Below are 27925 nucleotides of genomic sequence, written 5' to 3' on the forward strand. Positions count from 1 at the left end.
TTCATGAAAATTTAGGTTAGTATAACTTACAAGAGTCATGCTGATTTCTCTAAACTGTGTTGATTCAAACATCCCATTATGTTTCCATCACTCATAGAAGAGATTAAATATACTGCTTTTTTTAACAGTTGATAACAACTTCTCTAAAACTGGAGTATTTTCACATGTGATGAGCATCCGCCATGGTCACACGCTATTGATTCACGGTGGATATAGTGGTGTCATGCACTCTGCACTTACTGCATATGTTTTGCCTCCTTCGATCATTGCAAGACAACTCCTGACAAATCCTTGTGTGAGGTAAAAAAGAATTTTAATGTTGTTAGAAATAATGATTAATCATTTCCAGAAAATACCTTCTATATTCCCTAAAATCTGTACAAATGAACGTCATGTGTAGTTTGCTTTACATTTTTTTATAACCTTTGTTTTGTAGGTAAGAAAGCAATTTTTACTTGCGGATTAAAATTTAGAGTTACAGACTGGGTAAATTTTCATTGATGAGCATCGCAATTTTTTTTTCAAAGATGTGAAAAACTTTTAACTTTGAGTATAAAACCATGGCCAGTGTCTGCAAAAATGGCAGGTGCATTTTTCACAAAAATAACATAAATCAAGGTTCCCCAAAGACAAATAGCTTGATATTGCTTTGACCATAAACAGTCATGGAAAAACTTGGTACACAGATAAGCCTTGAAGTATGAAAGAAGTGGAATATAGTAGAAGTTGGGATAATGCCAATAGTTACCTCCATAATAAAAAAATTTCTCATGCCTTTTCAGGAATCCATCAAGTCACTAAAGTTTCACCATAACATGTGTACATGAATACAATTCTGTCAGAAGTGTTTAGTCAAAAAACAGTTCTCTCTTAGATATATGAGGTGAGGTTTACAGCACAATAAATTACATAATTCTTTTTCATAATTTATGATGTGCTAGCTAGCCATGCAGTAATTTTTCTGAAATTTTCACATCTGCAACTGTGACAGACATGCGTAAGAGTTTGTTTCTCCTGCAAACTCTGGCATAAATAAATTACAGCGATTGAGATATTAGTTTGCACATGCAATATGAAATTAATGCATTTCACACAAGCAAAGATATTCACAGTAAATGAATCTCTCGTGCTAAAGTGGGTCATTGTGAGTTTGAGTATCAACTCGGTGTTTCTCAAGCACCAGTAGTTTGCATTCATCAGGAAATAGATGAAACTGATTGAAACAAACAAAAATGTAGAATCGTAACCCATTAGAGCATATATTGAGCATTAATTGATTGTAACTAATTAACTATTCTTGAAATTTACAGCTTAAGTATTTTTGCAGTGAATTTTCTAGAGTAGTTTACTTGAGGGAGGGTTGAGAATTCCTGCTATTGTTCTGATACTTAAAAATTTGTTTCATTCTTTTATGTATTTTTGTTTCACCTTTTTTTCAACTTCATTTTTCAGCCATCTGAGCAGTAAAAGCTGCATGTCTAATCTGGCCTGCATTTGGTGTCCAGAGAGAAGCCTTTGCATGGAGCGGAAAAACCAAATGGTGACATAATGATTTTACCTTCGCATTACTTAACTCTAGAAGGACTGATACCGGTCAAAATGACCAGATATTCATTTTTATTACATACTCTAAATTTTCATAAATTTTATTATGTCTAAATGTATGAGTATAGTAAGCAATAAAATATGAATTCTGAGATTTTTTTAATAGAATTACACAACTCAATTTTATTTTATATTGTAAAAAATTCCTCATAACATAATCATATTCTGAACATTATAATCTCAGTTACATTTTCACATCTCACTTTTTACATTTGTCAATACCTATGTTACATTACAAATGCATTTTCTACTTACAGATTTCTTACCCATTGAAAATGTACCACTTGTTATGTTATTGCATAGCGGGATTTGATATCGCTGTCTTTATTCTGATACTATGGCGATTATTGTTATTAGAAAGTTCTAATTTTTGAACAAATAAGGTTTTCCTAAACTTTCTAGTAATTTAAACAAAAACGAAAATTCCAGTTTTAATGTATTTTTTCTGCAAATGCGCACTGGCAAATAAGTGATACTTCCACGGATTGCTTTCAAGCCATCTGATCAACACCATACTTACTTTGTTTTGTTGTAAAACTCAATGGTTTCAGGAAATTTTTCCTCACTTTGAGAATATTTATCTCGAATTTCAGTGCATTGAACTTTGTCGAAGAATATTTCCCTTTTTCTCACACTCTAGAAAATACTTAAAGTAACATCTTTATGTGTCATCCAAACACATTTCTTATAAAAGGATCCTTGTTTTAAACTTCAGATAAAATTTCTTCTCAATCTTTTATTATTACACCTACCAAGGTAGTATTATTCTGTTTCAGTGTTTCAGTAATCATTGGTAGTCGCTATACAGTCGTATGGGCATTGTCATGAACCTGTATCGCAAGGACCCAAGTTCAAACCCCACTAACGGTATAGTGGTGGTTAGCTGAAGTTAACTTTCTGTAGTTTTTCAACTTCAAGTTGCAAATGTTTGAAATAAATTTGATGTCACGATTCAACAAAGTATTTGCTGTGCATCCAATGAAGTTGTCTATAATGTTACCGGTCGAATTGGGCGGTCATGGTCCTTCTAGATACAGTAGAGCAGAGCATCAATTATTTGAAGCAATTGGGCACTGGGATTGTTCGGATAACTGATTTTTCGGATAACTGATCATCCACTGAAAAAATTTGTACCAGTGTCATAAGAACAATATGAAACAAAGAAACAGTAATATTAAACACAAAACTGAATACATTTTGTATCACGTCTTACAAATAACACAGAGAACTGACTAGCTTAGTTTAATAAGTTCAAAATGTTCGTTAAAGTAGGCCTACAGTTTAGGGAAAGAAGTCCAAAATTTTCTTTTGCTTCAGAGCCGAGATTAGTTTTTTTTTTGCCAATTTTTTTATGAATTGGATAGCATCACATTCTTCTTATTCTAACCACTTCATAGCCATTTCAAGGCAGTGAATTTGCCCACTGGAATGCTTTCGGTTAACCTATGTTTTGGATAATTGATGCTCTACTGCAGGGGGTTCTCAAACTGTGCACCTCCAATCTTTGTCTAGGGAGCTACGGAGTGGTGACCCTGACAAAGGTTTTTCAAAAATATTCTTTGTTAAACAGTTCTGGGAAGCCGACAGAGCTCACGGATAAGCGTTGAATAGAGGAAAGGGGCGCCTCGGGTGGGAAAAGTTTGAGAAACCCCTGCTCTACTTTATAACCAAAAATATCTCTGCTGATTTTTTTTAAAATTTACAATAGTTGGACAATATAATGTTTCAGTTTTTTTAATAAAAGTCATGAAATTTCATCAATCTAAACAATCTGATTCATTATTAAAATTAAGCGAGAAGATCAAAATGGCTGCGCTGTCCTTTTGGTGTTAGAACTTCACGTGATTGTTAGTCCTAATATATTTTTATTTTTTAGCATCTTTGTGATCATAGGTTATTCACGCATTCTTTTAGAATAAGAGTGATTAAGCAGCCTGACAGCTGCTCAATCTGAGAGATTCTTATTTCATCAGGTTTCTATATTCACATAATTACAGCTTTATATAAGTAAAACTTAGTGAAATGTCAGGTCAATTGGTCTCAAAGTAAAGAGCTGGCTCTTCATTTGCAAATTTAATTGATACAGACTCCAGTTTCAATTGGGTTAAGCCTAAGTGTTCATTTATTGTTTTTCCAGACAATCTATATATGATAAAAACATTTTGAAGGTCTGTTGATAAACACTTCCCTTACGACTTTCCCGTCTGTCCTTGCTGTTCCTTCAAGAATTTCTTTGCAGTAGTTTCATCATGAGAAATATTCATAGATGAAAATGAAAATAGAATGAGGTTATATAATGTTATCATAATCTAGATACGTTTATTCGGATTAGATATGTTTGATAGTGATAGAAACTGTGTTACAGAATGTTACAAAGATTAAGATTTATGGCCCAGAGAGATGAAATATTCAGATGATATACACACATTATTTCTATGCTGTTGGTTTTTAGCAAATTTAAAACTTCTTTTATGTATATGTATTTCTCTAGACATGCAGCAATATGGTTTCAGATAGTTGTCCTGGTATTTGTCCTACCCTTGGAAGCTGTCATGCCTGTTTAACATGGGGAGACTCATCAAGGATTAATGCAATTGCAGATGATGGGATCTTGGATAATTTTCCCATTGCATCCTGTGTGTGGCTAGTACAAGCAGCACATTGTTTCTCTCTTCATGGTATGTACTATTATGTTTACCAGAGTCTGATTAAGATCGGCCCCCAGGTGCCAATAAAGGTATTGGGCCCTTAAATTACGAAAAAAATTTAAAGTTGAGGTTTTGCGAGACCCTTCACAAGTCGGATCCCAGGGCATGCATCCAGTGTGCTCACCATTAAATTCGCCTCTGATGTTTACACAAAGTTATTAGCATGTCTGGCCATAAATATAATAAATATATAGGTTCTGACTATAAATAATATATCTTTGGCCAATCAAATTTTACTCACTTACCTGTTAACTCATGTACTAACTAATGTACTTAAAATCATGGAGCTGGATCTCATTCAATGATAACACAACTTTTTATTACAGCACTGAAGCACAGAATCCAGCTGCCTTTCCTCTATATCCCACTAAGCCTCCATGGCAACTGACATCAATTTCCAAATCATTGTTCTTAAAACTATCTCTCATTTCTCTAGCACTCACATCTCAAGATTTTTTTTCTTTTTAATAGCCATTCTCTAAATTCCTTCACACCAAACAAGATTTGATTGAATTGATTATTTGGAGATTTGGCAAAATGTGACGAATCCACTAAAATTTTATCCATTGGCGAACATTTTCAATTTTTCTTTTAACAGTAATTTTAAGAATAACTTTCAGAACAGGCACTTCAACAATAACTTTCAGACTGTTTAAATGTTTTCATGAGGTGTGCTCCAGTGAAACAGTGTATATATATTGTAATAGTGGTAGTGAAACGGTGTACGTATTTAAAATTCAGCAGCAAATTTTTCACCTGAATGCTAAAACATTGTTTTAAAAAGTGGTTTTATAGGTTTTAATCCAAGCTGTTCATACTTAATTGATGGTAACTGTATTTTCATGAGTAGCATATATTCCATTTAATTTTAGTGTTTTAGTTTTATTTTCTCAAATTTCCTCTGTTTCTTGGTGGCTGTTTCTATTTTGGGTTGCTTAAATTATTATTGACATCCATAGCTATCTATGAACAAATATATTTATTTTCATCAACCACTGCCTCGGGCAATCAGCCTGTTATAGCCATGTGTTTATATATATATAGGGTCCAATGGAGGGAGATTGAGAGGCATTATAAAAAAAAGTCTGAAGAGTACAAAAGATCCTGTCAAATATTTGATATTATGATAGTTACTTTATATTCAAGAAAATGATAAGATGAGAAAACAATTTCGCTTTTATTTTCTCAATAAAATTAATTATTATATTATGTTATTGAAAATATTGAATGTTATGAGACTGTTGCATTTGATTTGCATGTTCAGTTGTTATCTGATGGTTATCTGATTTATTGCCTGGTACCAGTTATAAATTATCATAATGGAAAATGATTTAAAAGAATTTTTTTTTTCAAATGTTTGATTTTCTTTTCCTTGGATAGAAAAGTGCAGTTTATTTATTTTTTTTTTTACTTTTCTGAATTCCATCAACAGAAGTGGAACACTTTCATATTCAGAGAAACAAAGTTGGAAACCCTAAAGCATATTCAATATCATCTGCTAGTGGTGCTGCCACATGGTGGGGCCTCAATCAGACTGTCATCTCAACAGTTGAAGAATGTTATTCAAGAGACTTTCCACCAGGACTCATCTCTGCAAAATACAGGCATCCCATAAATTGGTCTCAGCCTGATGTGGTTAGTTATTATTTTCTTTATTTTTGGGTTTCAAATACAAAATGGCAATAAATGTGGTGATGAATATTGGTGAATCTCTAATTAATTTGCAGGGTGGAAGTCCATTTATATTATTGGTATTTGTATTCTACAAATTAGTCACTTTTACTTTCTCAAAAACAAAAATTAAGTCTATTTATTTTTATTTTTAAAGGTATCATCTTTAAGACAAGCTAATGAGGAATTGTATTTTCGGCCTGAGGTGTCCCGCAATGAATCTTCAAACAAAGAAGTAAATGCAGTCAAGTTTTTAGCCTATCTTCACCCTCTAGGTGCAAAACCAAAATCTGAACGCATGTCAAAACTTCAGTTAGATATCTGTTACAATGGATTAAGTGCCATTTTGAAATTAAGCAACGATTCATCTTTAGGCAACTTGGTGAGCCATTAATTTATCTTTTTTTTTTAAGCATTCTTAATTTATCTTTTATTACTAGAGAGAAGGAGAGAGAAAAAGTTGACTCAACACAAGTAAAATTCTTTGGAGTTTTCATTATAAATCACTGATATTTGTAGTTCATATAGATTGATTTATTCTTTTAAACATTCTTAATTTATCATTTATTACTAGAGCGAAGGAGAGAGAAAAAGTTGACTCAACACAAGTAAAATTCTTTGGGATTTTCATTATAAATCACTGATATTTGTAGTTCATGTAGATTGATTTATTCTGTCTACAAAAATTAAATTTATTTTTGGAAATATACTTCAGGATACTTACAAGTACATTTAACTAGTGGGGGGAGGGTGAAGTTCAATAGTTAACCCTCTTTTCACAAAGTTAAAAAAAAACTTAAATAAAGCAATTTTGAGACTAAAGAAGTTTTAAAGAGTTCAAAATTCATATCCAACGTCACAGGTGGAAAATTTTGAGAACCCCTGTCCAAGATGATGGCAGATTTTTCCTTACATAAATTTTCGAATTCCGTAATATTTAGTTTCAAACATAATTATTTATAATAAAAATATGAATTGCTTATTGCATATGGAACAAATTTGTATGTTATCACAGAAAAAATGACAAGCTTTTCAATTTTTTTTTTAAAAAGCAACTAATTTTCTGAAGATTTTTTTTTTTTTTTTTTGGTTATCATTTGAAGCATAAACCTGTTCTTATATTTTTCCTGCTTCTGTTTTTTTTAGGACACTGTTGCTAATCATACAACAAAATCTTCATTTTCATGTTTTGATGTTCATCGTAGCAGTGGGGCTGTAAATTTTCCAGATTCTAGTCGAGGGTACAAATACCTATTTGATTTCACTGTTTTCCTACCCACAGACAACGAAAGTGCAAACATGCAACTAACTTGGAATGCTTTTTCAGTACAAAGAGAGGTAATTTTGATTTTTATGTAAATGTAAAAAAGGAATCAATTTCCTAGAAAATAAGTGTTAAGTGATTTTTTTAAACTTCATCACATGTTTCAGGTTATTACAGACAGTTATCTTGAGCCTTACAAAAATGGCACTTGCTACATTCATAAGAACTGCCTTGCTTGCCTGACAGACAATGCATGTGGTTGGTGCAAAGTCAATTCCCGATGCATCAGTAGATATAATGCATCAGAAGCCATTTGTGAAAGAGATGGGGAACAGCATTTTCTAGTCATTCATCCGAGTAATTGTGTGTGGTGCTCAGATCATGTATATTGTGAACAGTGTGCTGAGGTATTTATAGCTTCTCAATTTTTAAATAAATAATAGAGATTGTATTGAAAATTAACATATTTATTTAATATGTTCTCATATTCATCAAAAATTGTATTTTTCTTTTCACATCTAGGACATATTCTGTGAATGGCTTGTTGAAGCAGCTTATTGCGTTCGTAGAGGAAGATATCACAAAGCTGTTCAGGATGTTTCTCTGTGTCCACTTCCCTGTCACATGTGAGTGATTAAAAGTTTGCGATATTATATTATTTTCTTAAAATTCTCAGACTCTAGAGCAGAGCAGGCGTCTTCAACCACAGTGCCTCAGGAGTGTTGCTCACGAGCACCACAGTGCCTCCTGAATCACCCAGAGTGCTCGATGCTCGTATCCGATTTCGTTCTCGCAAGCACTTGATTAACTTTATAATTAAACACCTTGTACTAATTGCATTCAAAGACTGAAATCACCCTGATTTCATGCATTCGTATGCCAAACTTGCTGTCAGGGTGCTCTTCTTTTTATGATGGGTACAAACAATGCTCGTGAGAAGTAAAAGGTTGAAGACCTCTGCTCTAGAGACGTATACTTTGACTTTTGGCTTTTATTATACACTTTGTGATATGTTTGTTCAGAATAATTTCACTGGTGCATGCTCTATATGGCAAGAAATTAAATTTTTAGCTTCTTTATGATTAGTGCCTGTGATAAAGTTTTTATTTATTTACTAAAGTTTTTTTATTATTTATTCCTATTGGAAAAGCTATGGGAATTATGATTTTCTTTTTCATTTTCTTCACTTCTTTCCTCTCATTTGAGGCCTGATTAAAATGTGTACGGTTATATAATGTTATCATAATCTAGATGCGTTTATTCGGATTAGATATGTTTGATAGTGATAGAAACTGTGTTACAGAATGTTACAAAGATTAAGATTTATGGCCCAGAGCTCCTACTTTAGCAGTTCAATTGAAGAAATTATTCACCAAATCAAAAAAAAAAACCTATACATCTCAGCAGAGAGCTCCATGCAAGGAATTATTTTTCATAATTAAATTTAGGATACCATCATTTCAGGGGGTTGTTAGACCAATGTTTAATTTTAATTAAAAATTCAGCATTTTGTTGAAAAAAATTCTTTGCCTTTTTAAGAGAATCTTGATGCCTCTTTGTATTTGATATTTTCACTTATTTGGAACAGTAGGATTAAATTATTTCAAAATTTAATGTAGAAAAGAAATCTGAAATAAAATTGAAATAATTTTTTTTCTTATGTTCTGATAAAACAATAAACATGTGTAATAATTAAATTATTACACACATTTATTGTAATACTGTAATAATTACACATAAGACTAGTATATATAGTAATTTTTAGTGTTTTGCAACCACCTGTGTTGAATTTTTTTTAGGCGTTCTAACTGCTCTTCATGCTTGGGAGATCCTGGTGTTTGTGCTTGGTGTGAAGCCACACAAACTTGTTTCTTATTTTCTGCGTATACATCATCCTATATGTATGGCCAGTGCAGAGACTGGGTTGATGAAAATCGTTCAGAACCAGGGTGAAGTATTTTTTATATTTTATTTTAAGGTATATATTTCGGAAATAAATGTTATTGTATATGTGCATATACTTTCAACCTAGTCACATTTCTGATATTATCATACTATTAACTTTTATGTTTCAAAATACTGGTTTCAATTTTTAAAAATGATATTAATTGAATGAAATAATTTATCAAAATAAAGTTTGGTAAATTTACAACCAATTCTGTTAGAAATCATTGGTATCACTTTTTTTGCAGCTTGCTCATGTTCTTTTTTTTTTGCCTCTGCACAAAAACTCATTTAAAACATGGATACGCATTTGTAATCATTGCTTAATTATTATCCTGAGATACACTTACATATGTTACTTTACATGACTTTTTATTACATTAGTACCTCTGTATATGGACACAAGCAACTACTTTCCAAATTTTCTTCCCATAAATGTATTTTACTTTCTATACATCTAGTATAGGAAGCAAAGAGATTTCAGCCCACTTGAATGAAAAGCCTTGATTCTTATTCTATAAACTGCTACTATCATGATTAGAAGATGAGCCTAGTATGTTTCTGAATCACTTTTGATGATTTACTTTTTTTTGTGCACACAGGAAGACATAAAATACAGTGGTACTTGGGCTAACAAAGACTTTTTCCCATGTTTTTCTGCCTCAACTAACAAATGCAGATTCAGCTAAGAAACATTTTAGTTGATATATAAGCATGTGCTAATATAAAACAGCGGTGTCATGAACAAACATTTTCATGCCAATCAAAGACTAATCTAATGAGTAACTGTCACTCGAGCCCAATTAATTTATTTCCATCTCCGAATCACTTTCCAGATATTCACTTCTCTGCCTCTTTCAGAAAGATTTTGAGTCATTTCATGCAAAATGCTGGGAGAAAATGTATTAAAAAAAGCCTTAGATTTTACTCATTTTAGTGGTAATGGTAAGACTTTTAAAACCTAGGTGAACAGTCTGAATACTCTAGAAGCTTATCTTTTCCATCTGCTTGTGTGTGAGAGAGAAATGAGGTGACTGTACCACAAAGCCCACCACCTCACATGCCCTTTTTTTAAAAAATATGGCTTACAAACCCAACTGCATAGAGTGAAATAAAAAGATGTTCAGTTTTATCATCTTCCTTTAAATTAGCCTTCATCCAATTGTGAAGTTGTTCTTGTCAGCCTTCAGTCAGTATTTGTCTTTTTTTTACAGCTTATCATAGTGTTTTATAAAATTTATCTTCAAATATTGGGCTGTACTTGGAAGGAATCAAACGATTTTCCATAGAAACCTATGGAAAATTGCATTTTGGCTAACGAAGATTTTTGCTAACAAGTGTAATTCCAGAATGAATTATTTTCTTTAGATGAGGTATCACTGTTGAAGGCCATAGAAGTTTATAAAACTTCTGATAATTTCAAAAAGAAGAAGAAAAAGCCTTAGAAAACCAAATGCAACTTTTATTTTTGCATGACATTGTAGAGATTATTGTATTTTTATTTTATTTAACGTAATAAATAAATGAATTTACAAGTAGAAATGTTTGATTAAATACTAAATTTAATGTTTATTTAGAAATAGATTTTTGTTATAGTCATTCATTTCTTCAATGAATGTCACTGATTCTGTACATCAGAGCAGCTTATTTTGTTACAATATCCTGGATCTGTTTAACAAAATTTTATATAAATAAAACCCTTTAAAAATATGCATAATTTCTCTATAACAAATTCTCTGATGAAATGAAGTGACATAGTTAAACATAAAAAGTTGGCTATATTTCTTGCTTCCACAACATTTTTCAATATTTTAATTTCTTATAAAGTTTTTATGCAAATTCAAGGTGTTTGTAAAATTTTGCTGAAAGAAATTTCATGTGATCCACAAAACCTAAAATGTTTTTAAATTTCAGCTCTAACCCAGTTCAATTATGTCGGGATTGCTCCAAGCATAAGAGCTGTAAAGCATGTTTGGCAGATCTCAATTGTGGATGGTGCAGTTCAAGTAGTAGCTTATATACTGGTGCCTGTGTGGCTGGAGATTTCAGAAAAGTTCCAGAAAGTAAGTTCATCAAATAATGACTAATGTGTATCAAGCTAGGGTTAAAGTTATAAATTAGTAATCTGTATTAAAGGTTTTGTATACTATATAGTAGATTCAGCTTTACACCTTGTCATCAAGACCATACAATGTAAATATGTATTAAGTGAGGAACTTCTTGAATAGGAAACATTTTGATCTATGTGAGAAAAGAAAAGTACACTCATGTCCATAAATTAAGGATAATGCCAGCTCCGGCAAATAAAGGTTCAGAAACAAAACAAACGTTACTTATTCATAAAGCCCATTTATTAAACAAAAGATAAAGAACAAAAGCGATGGTGTATGTATGATACCATTCATAAAAATTACGATTTTTGCTCCCTGGAGCAATTATAAAAAACATCTCCTTTACAAAAACTTACTATTACATGGTTGGTATGATGGTTAATACATTGTATGTCTCCCATGCGAGTACAACGCCTGGCATGCTGAGTATCAAATTATCGATTCGATCTTGGGGAAGATCACTCCACTCAGCAAGCAATGCTCTCCAAAGTTCCGGTACACATGTAGGCGGTGGTTGATGGGCTTCACCTCGTCGGCCAAGCATGTCCCACACATGCTCTATCGGATTCAAGTCAGGTGAGAATGCTGGCCATTCCATACGGTTATATCCTCAGATTCAAGGCATTCGTTTACGATGTTTGCTCGGTGAGGACGGGCGTTATCATCCATAAACACAAATTCTGCGCCCATGGCACCCCTAAACAAACGTACATGTTGTTCCAGAATGATGTCCCGATAAATTTGGGCTTTCATAGTTCCAGTTTGAACATGCAGATCTGTTCTGGAACCCAGTGTAATTCCACCCCAAACGAGCAATGCTGCACCACCGTAACGGTGTCGTTCAATGATGTTATCTTGGTGGTAACGGGTACCTGGCGTTCTCCATATGAAAGTCTGACGTGAATCAGACTGCAAACTAAACCTGGACTGGTCGGAAAACATCACACAAGCCCACTGTGACGATGTCCACATTGCATGTTCTCTACTCCAGGCTAATCGCTGCTGACAGTGAGTTGCCGTGAGCGGAACACATCTGACAAGCATATAGACCAATATCTCCCAAACGTCTGTACACGGTTTGCCTTGCAGCTGTGGTACCCGTGGCTGCAGATAGCTGACGAGACAGGTCAGATGCTGTGCTCCGTCTGCTTCTTTTGGCAATTACTGCCAAATACCGGTCTTCATTCGGCGTTGTAACTCTGGGGCGACCTGAACTGTAACGTCTACTGACAATTTCCGTTATCTTGGAATCATTGCCAAAGCCTAGAGATGACACTTTGGACAATTCCAAGTTCGTCGGATACTTCCATCTGAGTACGCCTACATTCCAGGCGGCCGATAATTCTACCACGTAAAAAATCATCCACATGCGTCCTCTGTGTCATAACTATTCGCTTATGGCACTGAGCGCCTTACAGAACTCTTGTGAACAATTTCACTTCTTTGCCACTATTCCTTATATACCCCCCTCTTACACTCTCGTCATTGTGACGTACTATCGGCATCATCTGATGGCTTCCTGAAATTTGCATATCATTCTTGCAAATGTGTGTGATAATTCTACAGGTGAAATTTTTACTTTAGATTTCGATTTCTGTGTGATTCTGAATTATCCTTAATTTATGGACATGAGTGTATTTTCTCTAAAAACAAGACGACTTTAACAGGAAATTTTTTGAGAAAAAAAGACTTCTTGAACAGGATTTACTGTGATACATTTTTATTCAAAAAAATGATTTACAAAAAAAATTAGATTAGAATTATTTGTTATGCTGTTTGATTTCTCAGGTTATGAATTTCAGTTACATATAATGAAATCTATCAGATGCATTTTTTTAGCTATTTCTAATTTAAGAATTGATTGGTCCTATTTATCACTATATTGGCACCCTGAAATGAATGCACCCTTAAAAGACAGTATTTCAATGAGTAAAATTTTCTCATTCTGAAGGACCATTGTGGGTTTCAGTATTGAGTCACACACACACTTCATCGTCAGCAGTTGGTACCATCTGCAGATATTAGATGAACCTTAACTGAATCATCTAACCTGATAACTGAATTTTCGAAAAATACTGCTTTCGGACTGACTCAACTTGATATAATGGGATTGGTTATTTACCATTCATCCTCTTTGATTGGCAGAAGCAGAATCATTTGATTGGTTCTTAATTATTATAATGGCCATTGAACCGAAAGGGTCTTGCTATATCACAAGGATATAATTTTGTGTTAATTTTATCTATTACCTCTTCTCTCTTTCTAGCGTTTCGGGGTGTTTGAAGATTCCTCAAATTCGATTAGGTAGTCATTGGTGAGGATGTGCTCTGCAAATTCACAGTCTTAGGTTTCTCTCATGTTCTTTAATTTTGGTTGCTGTTGATCTCTTACATGATCCTTTGTAGACTCCACAGCATGTATAAGGTACCCTATAGACTCCTGCTGTCATTAGAGGTTTGCTGTGGTCTTAAGCTGGCCGCTGTGGTGGTCGAGTGGTTATAGTGACGGACTCGCGATGCGAGGATCTGGGTTCGAACCCCACAGTGGTGGTCGGCTGAAGTTGGTTTTCTGTGGTTCCCAACTTCAAGGCGCAAATGCGAGCCGATCTCCCCATTAAAAAGTCTCGCCACAGAGAGCAACAGTCCTACAACGATAAATCATTCAATCACTTCACTCATAGTTAGAAAAACTGGTGGCAGATGGCAGCACTACACATAACAAGCATTACAGAGAAACAAAAAAACTTCACGTCAGGTTTCACTACACGCACATTCCCGCATGTACCGATTCGTTGGGGGTTCCGCGGGGAGGTGTGGGCGGGGTGTAGCAGTAGTAGGTAGGGCCTCCAAAAAATGGCTCGGGGATCCATGATGTTCTTAAGTCAGCCACCTCGTTGGGCAATTTGCCTGTTGTGACGTTGTATTTGTATTTGAAGGGCTTGGCAAATATTTCTTGTTGGCTTGAATAATCTTTTGTTGATGAATGAATAGTGTCAATATGTTATATCACTTGCTATTCATTATGCTTGAATAATGTCAATATGTTACTATTGCTTGCTATTCATTATGCTTGAGTAATGCCAATATGTTTTGTCTCTTCAAAATGAAGCCTCTCTAGATTTTCTATAATGGGTAACCTTTAGTATGAACAAATGATGTATTTATCATTGTATTAACTGCATGTTCAATTATAATATATGTATATCAATCTTTGACAGAGTCTTTCCATATAAACATGGTTATAATCACCAGTTGGAGGAACAAACAAAAATAATCACACTAAATTTAAGTTTTCATCATGATCAGACAGCCACATTTTTTCTGAAATTGGAATGTCACAAGTTAGAAATTATTTGTTAATTTTCTTGTTTTCTTCGACCTACTTTGTATACATTTCCATTTCTTTTATTATATATGTATGCATACTATTTTTTTTTTCAGGTACTTGTGAAAAAGCCCTCAAAGCCGAACATAATCTAACACTAACATCTGGTTCTGTGATTCACTGGTCATATGCTACGTGTCCAGACATTGATGAATGTTTACTTGGTCTTCACAAATGCCATGAAAATGCTACATGTAAAAACACTCCAGAATCTTACATTTGTGAATGTAACATTGGCTTCAAAGGTGATGGCCATTCTTGTGTGAGAGCGTAAGTTTCTGCATGGTCATAAAATCTATTCTATGCATTATGAACTGATAATCACTTTTTTCTTTTTGTGTGATTATTAATTCATTATTGAATAATTAACATTTGTTTTCAGGTGCACAGTTGAATGCATATATGGCTACTGTTCAGGTTCCCCTGATTATAAATGCATTTGTCAGTTAGGTTGGACTGGTGTAGACTGTGGTACAGACTGTGGCTGTAACAATCACAGCACATGTGTAAGAGGTCCTGGTCAATGTGATCAGTGTCAGAATCGAACAGAAGGAGAATTTTGTGAACAATGCAGGTAAAGTCTTTTTTTAACCTATCTAGTTATGAACTGATAATTGAATTATAAACTACTACTATTTAATGTGATTACTGTAATATGATATGTAACATCATATGTAGAATAATTGTATATTTATCTTTCAGATTTTTCTTTGAACATTAATAAAAAAAAAATACTTTCACCATACAAGTTTTCAATTTTGAAAATTTGTATAATGAAAATCATCTTGATGCAAATCTTATTTTTTACCTGTGGTATCCATGTTCATTGTACAGGATGTTCCAAAACTGTAATGCCGAAATGGGAAGGGGGGTGATAGCACACATCAAGATGAACAATTTTTCCAATAGAACCCAGAGTTGCAACCTTCCTTATTTAGGGAATATATACATTACCCCCACTTCAGTCGTCGCCAAAACATTGCAACCTTCCTCGCATTATAAAGAGTAACAAAAAAAATTTCTTTTCTTTCGGTCACGTGCAGTTATGGAGGGAAGAAATATTGTCCCTTTGGTTTCTCTAATGAAATTATGTGTGAGCTTTTTTGCACCAGTAACTCATTTCATGTTGACATGCAATGATCATAAAAGTCATCTGCAACCCTAGGTTCTATTTTGAACATTGTTTATCTTGACCCGTACTATCACTCCTTTCATTTTTGTGAGCTTTCCGAGACACCCTGTACAAAATACTGTTGAAACTTGTTATAGTGCTGACCCTGCTCAGCGCCACAAATTTGCTGTGAGCAAATCTTCCATATAGGGATTTATAATGTAAAAAACCTGTTTGGCAGTAAGCCAACTCATTATAATGCCAACTATTGCTTGGATGCATATAAAGTCAACGTGTCATTTCCCAAGTTTCCACAACATTTCTTCCATCATTTTGCTTTTTTTTTCTGAAAGGAATTAAGGATTTGTCTTTTTTCATTAAACTGTTATTATCGGCCAACATTGCGGTAATTTAGAGCAAGCAAGTTGAAGAATAAAGAATGTTGTGGTCAGGGGGTCTTAGAAAGCACATGAATGTGTGTGTGTGAGGACCAAAACAACCAACGTATTCAAGAAAACAGATTTATTAATAAGGATAAGTGTACAACATGAGCTTGCTGAACCAGTTTGTTCAAGATTGCAAAGAAAAGTTTTTCAACAGTACATGTTTTTACTCGCTGGTCTCGAAATTATTCAATAATTACATTTCAAGTGCTATCATCTTGGATTTGCTCCATTCAAATCATGTTTGAAAGGAGTTGTTCTTTCAATATTTTAAAAATTGGAAATTTTTTATTATAAAACCAATATGGACTAAAAGTAATGCTGCCATTATTTCCCTTTGCTTACTTTGTTTTTGTACTTATAAAATGTGTCACTAAACATATGCAGAATTAAAATAATTTGAAATATGAGTGTATGCTGTTCTGTTAGGATTTATCAAGAAGGTTTATCAAGAAGTATTCAAGTAATTGTGCAGTTTTTATAATAATAAAAACTCACAATAATTTTCTCACCTTAAAATTGAATGCGTATAAAATAGGTTATTTTATTTAATTAGTATCACTAATAAGACACTGAGCATACAGTAGTTCATAATAAACATGTGAATTTATGTAATGAAGCTTCACTCTGAAATGCTATTCCAATGATGATCCAATATAACGCCAAACCCGTAATAGCGCCAAAATTCTTTGGGATGAATAGTGGCTATATAATGGGGTTTGACTGTATATTAAAAGACCATATACTGTATTTGCAGTTGCTGGCCACTTCATGTAAATGCTAGCCTTCAAAAATAGACTGTAAAATATCCATAAATGTAATTCATGAGCATCAACTTGAAATATTTATTTTAATGTCAGTTTTTCTTAGTAGAATTAGCAAAACAACAATTTCGGTTTTAGCATTCTGTATTGAATAAATGTGGATGTTTTAATTGCTTTTTTTTATTAGACCTGGTACATATGGCAATGCTGTAACTTCAGTAGGCTGCAAGGAGTGTCACTGTAATGGACATGGTAATCCTGATCATGGAATTTGCAATGTTACAACTGGATTCTGTTTCTGTGAAGATAACACGGAAGGCCCAAACTGCACTCAGTGCACTCAGGGTTACTTTGGTGATCCCAGGTCTGTAAGCATTCAGGCTCTTATTTGTAGTTTTATTGCGATATTTCTCTTATTTTTATTAAAAGATATGTTATATTTTTTATACTTAAAACATGAATGATTAAAAGTACTAATACATTGACAATATCAACAGCAAATTAAGAATTTCTTTTTCTAATCATTTGTTAGTGAAGTGCAAGTATTTTGAATTTGCTATTTAAAATTGAATTGTAGTGATTTCGTTTGGTAGATATTAAGCTTTGGCTGACTGGAAATGTTTATTTTTTTCTAAAAAAAATACTTTTTGAAAAATTTCATACATCACAATTTTTTTTTAAATTCTGATTAATTTTTTAATATTTTATTGTTTTACGAAACTGTTTACCAGAAAACGTGTTTGTGGTATCATAATGTTTTCATTTTATACTGCTTTATATTTTCTTTCTGATTTAGAAGTGGAGGTCCTTGTTTTGAAGAATGCCGACCCAGAGGGATTTTAACAGAAGTTTTTGAAGGCAAACTTGGAAGTTCTGGTACATTAAGTCATACACCAGCAGATTGTTTGTGGCTGCTGACTGTTTATCCCCACCTTGATGCAGATTCTTTACTTGGTCCCATGCCCAGGTAACTTCATTCTCATCAACACATGATTTTTTCGCAAGTATAACCTCTGATGTATTGTGGGAAGTTATAAGTGAAACCATGTTTGAATTTTTAAATAGAAAATTCATCTGAAACGTATTTTGAAAAAAAAAGAAAATAGACTTGTTTTTTGAGGTTTCCATCAAGGAAAGACACTTTTTTTAGTTTCCGATTTATTATATACTTTAAAATTTAGATCTTCCTTTTTTTTTTTCTATAGAATCCCAAAGTAATGGAATGAATATTAATTTCTGACTCTCGCTAAATTAAACATGACTTTTTATATCGTTGCACAGTTGACATTTTTAGTTACTTTTTCAAATGAAATTGACACGCTGAGCACTATATTTTCTCTTTTTCTGTTTATCATTTTTTATTTGTTAATTCAAAACTGAAATGAACCTTACAGTTCTCATTCCTTTTTGAATGATGTACATTGTTAAACACCCATATATACATGCAAACCCCTGTTTGCTTCTAAATAAATGTTTTTCTTTTGTGGTATTTAATTTCTGTTTAAATATTTTCAACTTGCAGCACTGATGCGACAATAGAGTTGACGATCCATAAGGAAATGAAAATTATTTGCCCTCACAATCATCTTTATGTTTATGATGGTCTTCCCGATTTTGTTGCGTCTCATCATCCGAACACACTGCTTGGGGCATTCTGTGGATCTAATTTGAGCCAACCAATTGTCGTTACTGCATCATCAGGATATATGACAATCCACTTCAAGCATACAGGAAGGGATGAGCGATTTAAGACATCATATAGGCGTGTAGAGAATTTCTTTAATGAAAACAGGACTTGCTCATCACAACTACATCTCTGCGAAACTTTTCCTATGAGCTTGAATTATGAAGCAGAAACATGTCCCAAGAATTGTTCTGCAACACTGAATCATGGTGTCTGTGACATGGTAAGTTGTAATTGATGTATAAATATTTTTATTTTTATTTTTTATGCTTTGTTATCGTTAATAACTTTGAAAAAGCTCTTTTCCCCCAATATGAGCATATTACAAGCGATCTGTATTTCCACTTGATTATTTGAATATTACTAAAAATGAAATTAATAGCAATGTTTCAAAACAAACGTTCATAGAAATAAAGTACCTGACATTTGGGTTTAGTTATCAAGGAGAAAGCTAGAATGATGGATTTCTTAATTTTAAACTTGTACTGTGAAACATTTGTGACAATTCTCACATTTTATTGTATGTGGCGGTTGTCCCGATCATCTAATTGGTCTGTATGTATTTGGTGGAGATATTTCCGGGAAATTGAAATTAGCCGATTGTTTCAAGATGAATTGTTTGCATTGATTTAATATTATTTCACCATGTCCTTGAAAACATCCATATATACAGCTTCATAAAATCCAACATGTATCAAGATTTTGCCTGATGTATAGTCCTCCAACAACAAGATGAGACTTGGCTATGTCATGTGATGTCAGATGATTCTATTCTTTTCTAGAAGGTCAAGTCAAACATAAAAGCTTGGTCACGTACAAGCTATTCTCTATGCACAATTGTTTTACCTAAAAGAATTAAATAAAATCGCACATCCAACATGATGTGACATTATGTGGTTAACACTCATCTCATGGTTGGAAGACTATACTATCTATCTTTGCCCTCTGAAAAGTTGAACCATCTATAATGAAGGGAAAATCATATTTCAACTTCTCAAAGAACTGGGTGTACATAGGATGAGATCTAAATATGTGTTGAATTTCTATAAAGGTGTGTAAACAAACGTTTCCAAGATCATGCTGGTGAATGATATGAAATCAATGCCAAATAACAACAAACCAAGTAAATGATTGAGACGGGAGCCAGATATGACATGCATTGGATTTGGAATGGGTGTTTTGTCATTGAAGTTTAAGATTGGCAGATATACATGCTCACACACACATCATTCTGGTTTTCACTTTTAGTAATGTCATCCAAGAATGCTGAAGCGAGTCAGGTCTTTAATTGCTGTATATATTTGTTCTATAATGTTAATTTTATTTTTAGTTACTTCAAAGTACTTTATTTTCTTATTCTTTTTTCCAGGCATATGGAAAATGCATTTGTGAAAATGGCCATGGAGGGGATGACTGTTCTGTGTCATTGAAGCCTTCAAATTTAGTTTGGACCTCGCTGTATAACTATGCACAAACAATTGAAATCACTATTGATACACCATCTACTCGCACGGGTCATTCTTTGACTGCAGTCAACAATGAGTCAACAGACTTTGATAATTTATGGTTGTTTGGGGGCTACTCTCATAAAAATGGGGACATGAATGACCTGTATATGTTTGAGACATTCCGCAGGCAGTGGATGAAAGTAAGCATCTTAGACGTTTTTGAAAGTTTTGCCTATTATTGTTTAAAGTTTTATAAAATTGAATTATTTAATTAAAGTTTTTACTATTGGTTTTTATTAAATTTCACCTTATTGAAAAAGGAAAAGAGGCAAGTTCCCACTAAACCAAAAAAAAGCTCAAATTCAAATATTTGATGCACTCTGTCATTTTTAAGGTTCATGTGATTTCTAATGTACAGATACAAATTTTGATGTACCTTATCATTTGTAAGATAAATTCATTCCTGAAATTCACTCATATATATATATATATCATTAAAATCTTGTATTCTAAATCATTTTTTTTCTCATTAAAAATTTAGATTCTGTTGATTTGTCCCTCACCCCTGAAGACAGTTTTAAATTATCAATTACAATATGGCATATTACAGTATAGTAAACTAATACAAATACAAGGCCATAACAAGTAAAATGCCCAACGAGGTGGCTTAGAAAAAGATGCCCATATCAAATACAGATGTAAACTACACAGTGTAATGCAAAAATATAGTTTCGTTGAACTCTAAATAATATTTCAACTTGAGCTTTACATTAGTACAACTGATAATGAGTAACAATGTATAAAAATTGGGTTATCATAAACATATTTATGAAGCATTAAGATAAGCAGATTTGTGTACACGTAATATAAATTATATAGTATCTCTTCATAGTTTTCAATTAATCTCCTTTGGCATCCTTTTTTTTCTTTCTCAGGTTGAAACTGAGAAGCCAATCCCACCTGCAAGACATCTTCATGCTTCTGCATCTTTTGAAGATTTCCTATATGTTTATGGAGGTATGAATAAAAAGCGCGTGTTTGGTGACTTCTGGGAACTGAGCACATCAACTGGACTGTGGTTAGAACTCAAGGTGACCAAATCTGTACCTTTTTTCATTGTTTCTCATGTATTTCTTATTTACTATTAATTTTTTATAGTTCAAATATTAATGCTCGATTTCACAAAAACTTATCTTTTTCTAATCTTTTGATCATCAGCATCAATTACTAGATAACTTGCATAATTCGATGCTTTGTACTGCAGCAATTACAAGATATTTCACCTCCTTAAAATCCTCATATTTGGCAATGATATTTGGCTCAGATATTTTGTAAGTTTTTTTCTTCCAAGAACATGTTGTAAATACCCCCTCCCCCAACCTGTCAGATCAACTACCAGTTTGTGAAATCATCTTTTGTTCAACTTTTAATAACAGAAAGAGGAGAGAAACAGTGGGAATATATGTATATATATATATATGTCTTTTCTTGTTCCTGTGAAGGTTGTATAGGAGTATGTGTACCGTATAAATAATAGAAAAAGACAGAACATTTCTCTTCCTTGATTTATTATACTGGAGTTGAGAAAGGGGGGAGTACAAAATTGAAAGAAAAGTCTTCTTGAAAAAAGATGCCATTTTGCAGACGGTTTTGTTATTTTCCACCATGCAGATCAATGAAATTTATAAAAGTGCAGAAAGGGTAAAAGTGTTTGATATTTCAGATTCTTATTCAAAAATTTCATCATGATAAATAAACTTCTCAAAAAAAATTGTTACATTCTAACTGTGCTGGGCTATTTTAAAGAAATACTAACTACATAGGCGAGGAATGGACATCCATTTCCTTAATAATACTGTAGCTTGATATTTCTCTACAATGAAATAGTATAAGCAAAACATTTGAGATATTTCAGTGATTTTGAGGGTAAATGAAACCAAGATACCGCACCATAATGTTATCGCTTAAATTTATTTGCTTTCTAGTAACATTATTCTGAAGACCCTCAGTTTGCGTGCACATATACATGATGTAATCCTGACTAGTTATGTCTTGTGTTGGTTTCGGCTCTGCCACTCTCAATAACAAGCTGTTCATTGTTCACTCGCTCACATTTTCACTTACTTTAATTTTATAGCAAATTAATTAGAATTTTTTTTAAATCGTCCGTAATTCTAAGCAGCATACTGCCTGAAAGTTCTACCAAATTAATAATTTTCATATATATATATATATATATATATATATATACTAGGGGGGCTCTGCCCCTCTGCCGCCTTTGGCGGCCAACCCCCCCCCCCCCCCCCCCACTTCTCTCCCGGACATATCTTGTTTATTTCGTCCCACTTCATCAGCGTGCTATGGAAAAGGGGAAAGGGACGTGTGAAAGCACCAGCCTACTGAAGAAGCGAATTTTAATGAAAATAATAATAAAGCAACAAAAAACAAATGAGATTCATCAAGTATCCCCAGAAAACTTCCCCATGGGGGTCCCCAGATTCAATTCGCTGAATTTCAGTGGGGCCCCACACTGGGTATATCTTGGGTTACCGATGTGTTGCAAATTTTACAATGTTAAACCACAAAAATCAATGAGATACATTCAGGGGCACTGAATTACAACCTGCCAACATTTCCATGAAGCCCTGACCTGCAAGCTTGTCGGACACCCCCCTGTGAGAATTTTTCATTTTTATCAATTTTACAACGAATAAAATCCAGGGCCCCACATCCAGTAGCGGGGACACAATACGCAGATTTTTAGTGGGGCCCCAGACTGGCTATATCTCGGGTTTCGGCTGTGGCAAATTCTACAACAGAAAAGAATGAGATTCATCCAGGGCCCCCAAAATCAAACCTGTAAACATGAGGCCCCCGACTTGGAAGCTTGTTGGTCATCCCCCGGTGCGAGTGCCATGAAAAATTCCATTTGTATTCGTTTTACCAACGAATAAAATCCAGGGCCCCCAACCAATTACCCGGGACACCAATTCGCATACTTTTGGTGGGGCCCCAGACTGGCTTTATCTCGGGGTTCCGCTGTTGCGAATTCTACAACAGAAAAGAATGAGATTCGTCCAGCAGGGCCCCAAAATCAAACCTGTAAACATGGGGGCCCCCGACTTGGAAGCTTGTCGGTCATCCCCCGGAGCGAGTGCCATGAAAAATTTCCATTTGTATTCGTTTTACCAACGAATAAAATCCAGGGCCCCCAAAATGAAACCTGTAAACATGGGGCCCCCGACTTGGAAGCTTGTCGGTCATATCCCGGAGCGAGTGCGATGAAAAATTTCCATTTGTATTCGTTTTATCAACGAATAAAATCCAGGGCCCCCAAAATGAAACCTGTAAACATGGGGCCCCCGACTTGGAAGCTTGTCGGTCATCCCCCGGAGCGAGTGCCATGAAAAATTTCCATTTGTATTCGTTTTACCAACGAATAAAATCCAGGGCCCCCAAAATGAAACCTGTAAACATGGGGCCCCCGACTTGGAAGCTTGTCGGTCATCCCCCGGAGCGAGTGCCATGAAAAATTTTCATTTCTATTCGTTTTACCAACGAATAAAATCCAGGGCCCCCAAAATGAAACCTGTAAACATGGGGCCCCCGACTTGGAAGCTTGTCGGTCATCCCCCGGAGCGAGTGCCATGAAAAATTTTCATTTGTATTCGTTTTACCAACGAATAAAATCCAGGGCCCCCAACCATTTACCCGGGACACCAATTCGCATACTTTTGGTGGGGCCCCAGACTGGCTTTATCTCGGGCTTCCGCTGTTGCGAATTCTACAACAGAAAAGAATGAGATTCGTCCAGGGCCCCAAAATGAAACCTGTAAACATGGGGCCCCCGACTTGGAAGCTTGTCAGTCATCCCCCGGTGCGAGTGCTATGAAAAATTTTCATTTGTATTCGTTTTACCAACAAATAAAATCCAGGGCACCCAAAATGAAACCTGTAAACATGGGGCCCCCGACTTGGAAGCTTGTCGGTCATCCCCCGGTGCGAGTGCTATGAAAAATTTTCATTTGTATTCGTTTTACCAACAAATAAAATCCAGGGCACCCAAAATGAAACCTGTAAACATGGGGCCCCCGACTTGGAAGCTTGTCGGTCATCCCCCGGAGCGAGTGCCATGAAAAATTTCCATTTGTATTCGTTTTACCAACGAATAAAATCCAGGGCCCCCAAAATGAAACCTGTAAACATGGGGGCCCCCGACTTGGAAGCTTGTCGGTCATCCCCCGGAGCGAGTGCCATGAAAAATTTTCATTTGTATTCGTTTTACCAACGAATAAAATCCAGGGCCCCCAAAATGAAACCTGTTAACATGGGGCCCCCGACTTGGAAGCTTGTCGGTCATCCCCCGGAGCGAGTGCCATGAAAAATTTTCATTTGTATTCGTTTTACCAACGAATAAAATCCAGGGCCCCCAAAATGAAACCTGTAAACATGGGGGCCCCCGACTTGGAAGCTTGTCGGTCATCCCCCGGAGCGAGTGCCATGAAAAATTTTCATTTGTATTCGTTTTACCAACGAATAAAATCCAGGGCCCCCAAAATGAAACCTGTTAACATGGGGCCCCCGACTTGGAAGCTTGTCGGTCATCCCCCGGAGCGAGTGCCATGAAAAATTTCCATTTGTATTCGTTTTACCAACGAATAAAATCCAGGGCCCCCAACCATTTACCCGGGACACCAATTCGCATACTTTTGGTGGGGCCCTAGACTGGCTTTATCTCGGGCTACCGCTGTTGCGAATTCTACAACAGAAAAGAATGAGATTCGTCCAGGGCCCCAAAATGAAACCTGTAAACATGGGGCCCACGACTTGGAAGCTTGTCGGTCATCCCCCGGTGCGAGTGCTATGAAAAATTTTCATTTGTATTCGTTTTACCAACAAATAAAATCCAGGGCACCCAAAATGAAACCTGTAAACATGGGGGCCCCCGACTTGGAAGCTTGTCGGTCATCCCCCGGAGCGAGTGCCATGAAAAATTTCCATTTGTATTCGTTTTACCAACGAATAAAATCCAGGACCCCCCAACCAATTACCCGGGACACCAATTCGCATACTTTTGGTGGGGCCCTAGACTGGATATATCTTTTGCTTCCGCTATCGAAATTTTTCAACGTTAAAGCAGCAAGAAAACAATGAGATCCATCAAGGGCCCCTGGAAATGAAAACTTTTTACTTATACGTGAAATCTTCCCCGGGTACCCCGACCCTGTGTTGGGAGCACTGCTGTTGTGTGTGTATATTATACATATATATACCTCTCGGCATGGACCTCCCTCCCCACAAAGGAAGGGCTGACAGGGGCCACAACGATTCTTATCACTTTTTGATTTTTCACACTATAAATTAATCACAGAGGGGGCCCCTGAAAAGCTGGTTTTGTGGCTCGAAATCTAAATTCCAGCCTAAGGGCTCTGCTGTAGGATGTAGGAGCCTCTTGGTACATGCACATAACATGGTCCCGATGGGTCAAATGGGTCCCGATATGTGAATATCGACCCAATATCGATATATGATATATGATATCATATCGATATATGAATGTGAATATCGATATATGAATCGAACCCACTTCCGTAACAGATTTCCGTCACTCAAAAATTTCACCCACTTCCGTCACTCGGTTGCTTAGCAACAGGCCCTTTTCGAGTTTGTTTGTGATTTTATATTATAGAATCACACACTAATCCTATATAGTGTATGTTCTTGGTCAAAAACAGTCTGGTGTCAAAAACAGAATGAATCAATGAAAAACGTGACCATAAAAGTCCCAATAAAGTCACTCCATCTTCTTTATCACTGAAACCAGCTTGTAGATAAAATCTGAGTCCTTGCTGAGTAAAAGAGTAGTGTTGTGCGTAAATTAAATTATTATGCATCCTTTTCAAAACTTCTGAGTATTTGACCTGCTATATTGCATCAGTGATATGGGACTTAGCTGAATCCCATGAGGTCCCATATATAGCCTTCTTGCACTATGGTATCGTTTGGTATCCAGTGCTCATTATACAATACAATACAAATACAACGCCACAACAGGCAAATTGCCCAACGAGGTGTCTGACTTAAGAACATCATGGATCCCCGAGCCCCTACCTACTACTGCTACACCACACATGCAACCCCCCCCCCCCCGCGGAACCCCCCAACGAATCGGTAAATGCGGGAATGTGCGTGCACGTGTAGTGCAACCTGACGTACAGTTTGATTCTGTGTAATGCTTGTTATGTGTAGTGCTGTCATCTGCCCCCAGTTTTACTAACTATGAGTGAAGTGTTATGGTTGAATGATTTACCGTTGTAGGACTGTTGCTCTCTGTGGCGAGACTTTTTAACGGGGAGATCGGCTCGCATTTGCGCCTTGAAGTTGGGAACCACAGAAACCAACTTCAGCCGACCACCACTGTGGGGTTCGAACCCGGATCCTCGCATCACGAGTCCGGCACTATAACCACTCGACCACCACAGCGGCGTATCAATGTATCATGTTGATACATTGATCAGTGATACATTGATGTTGAGTGTATCAATGAAATCATTATTTGGTTTTTTTTAGCCTCCGGATAAATATCGTAGAGTTGGTAGTACTCTTACTGCTATTCGAAGTGGTGAACTTTATCTGATTGGTGGGTTTTCTACAGAGAATGGTTTCTTTGACAAAGTTATGATGTATGATACCAGCATTGGTGAATGGCATATTGTCAACTGCACAGGTGCACAACCAATAGGTAAATATGATAGACTTTTTCTTTAAGTACTTTATGGGAGCAAATCAAACTGTGCAAAAAAATTAGTCTTCCCCTTTGAGATATTATTGACTGTCAACAAATGCAGACATTCAATTCTAAAAAAACAAATATTCATGACATATTTCCACACTTATTTTTAAATTCAACTTGATCTGCATTTTGAACATAATTTTCTTTCTGTATTTGTGCTGTAATTAGTGTAGTCATCAGCTTTCAAGTGTATCATCATGCCTCCTGAATTTCAGGCAACTGAAAGTGTGTGTCATGCCTCAAGCAACTGAGGCATGATGTGTGTGATACACAGTTCATGATTCCTGAATTCAGCTCATGAAAACAAAAACTCCAGGTTATTGGTCAATTTGTCCCTTCCAAGAATTTTATCCATCCTGCAAAGAAATTTTGAAACATGTTTTGAAATATGTTATGGACAAATAGTGAAATGTATTATGTGTGTAAAATATATAGCCAAATATGGTATTGATTTTGGCACTGTGGTAACTATGCATAAAGTATCTTGGCACCAATTAAACATGCTCAGACTAATTTTATCAGCGTTTTTCCATTGATTTTCGGCCTGCAAAAAAATTAATTCAGTTCTAATACGACCTGCAAAAGTAATACTGGATGAAATATGGCTTACAAGCTAAAACGTTTGGGCACCCATGGCATAAAGCAATCTCTCTTCTTGATTTTTAAAATTAATTTTACATCAGTAACATATACTGTAGATAACGAGGCTTTCAATCCTTAGATTTTGCAAATTCTCTTTTTTTTTTCAAATTGTGTACAATTGTTGTTGTTGTTAGAAACCATCGAGTTGATTCCAACTCCTGGTGACTCTATAGATCAGTGATTCCCAACATGGGTGTTAACGCCCCCTGGGGGGGGCGATGGAATGTTCCGGGGGGGGGGGGGTGCGGTAGAAGCTACAGTGATAACATATGATCCTATGGGTTAGATTGTGTTGGGGGCGATGAGAGAAAAAATTTCTGAAGGGGGCCATGGGATAAAAAAGGTTGGGAAAC

At 35.3% G+C, this 27925-nt stretch overlaps 1 protein-coding gene across 1 annotated transcript in view; it reads left to right on the plus strand.

Moving 5' to 3' along the window:
- Megf8 (multiple EGF like domains 8) overlaps positions 1 to 27925 on the plus strand; it is a 57904-nt gene that overhangs the window by 13646 nt on the left and 16333 nt on the right. Inside the window, exons 5-22 of the mRNA XM_089251246.1 lie at positions 129 to 300; positions 1453 to 1540; positions 4097 to 4283; positions 5746 to 5948; positions 6142 to 6366; positions 7131 to 7322; positions 7416 to 7655; positions 7771 to 7874; positions 9048 to 9197; positions 11107 to 11255; positions 14744 to 14957; positions 15070 to 15261; positions 17193 to 17369; positions 17802 to 17972; positions 18528 to 18912; positions 20059 to 20337; positions 21073 to 21228; positions 26708 to 26879. Coding sequence (XP_089107372.1) covers positions 129 to 300; positions 1453 to 1540; positions 4097 to 4283; positions 5746 to 5948; positions 6142 to 6366; positions 7131 to 7322; positions 7416 to 7655; positions 7771 to 7874; positions 9048 to 9197; positions 11107 to 11255; positions 14744 to 14957; positions 15070 to 15261; positions 17193 to 17369; positions 17802 to 17972; positions 18528 to 18912; positions 20059 to 20337; positions 21073 to 21228; positions 26708 to 26879 — 3456 coding nt within the window. The remainder of the gene's footprint in view (positions 1 to 128; positions 301 to 1452; positions 1541 to 4096; positions 4284 to 5745; positions 5949 to 6141; positions 6367 to 7130; positions 7323 to 7415; positions 7656 to 7770; positions 7875 to 9047; positions 9198 to 11106; positions 11256 to 14743; positions 14958 to 15069; positions 15262 to 17192; positions 17370 to 17801; positions 17973 to 18527; positions 18913 to 20058; positions 20338 to 21072; positions 21229 to 26707; positions 26880 to 27925) is intronic.

The sequence above is a fragment of the Pholcus phalangioides genome, unplaced genomic scaffold (genome assembly GCF_987345545.1).
Source record: "Pholcus phalangioides strain wild (caught in Gottingen) unplaced genomic scaffold, Ppha-v1.0 ptg000024l_1, whole genome shotgun sequence".
Classification (NCBI taxonomy): Eukaryota; Metazoa; Arthropoda; class Arachnida; order Araneae; family Pholcidae; genus Pholcus; species Pholcus phalangioides.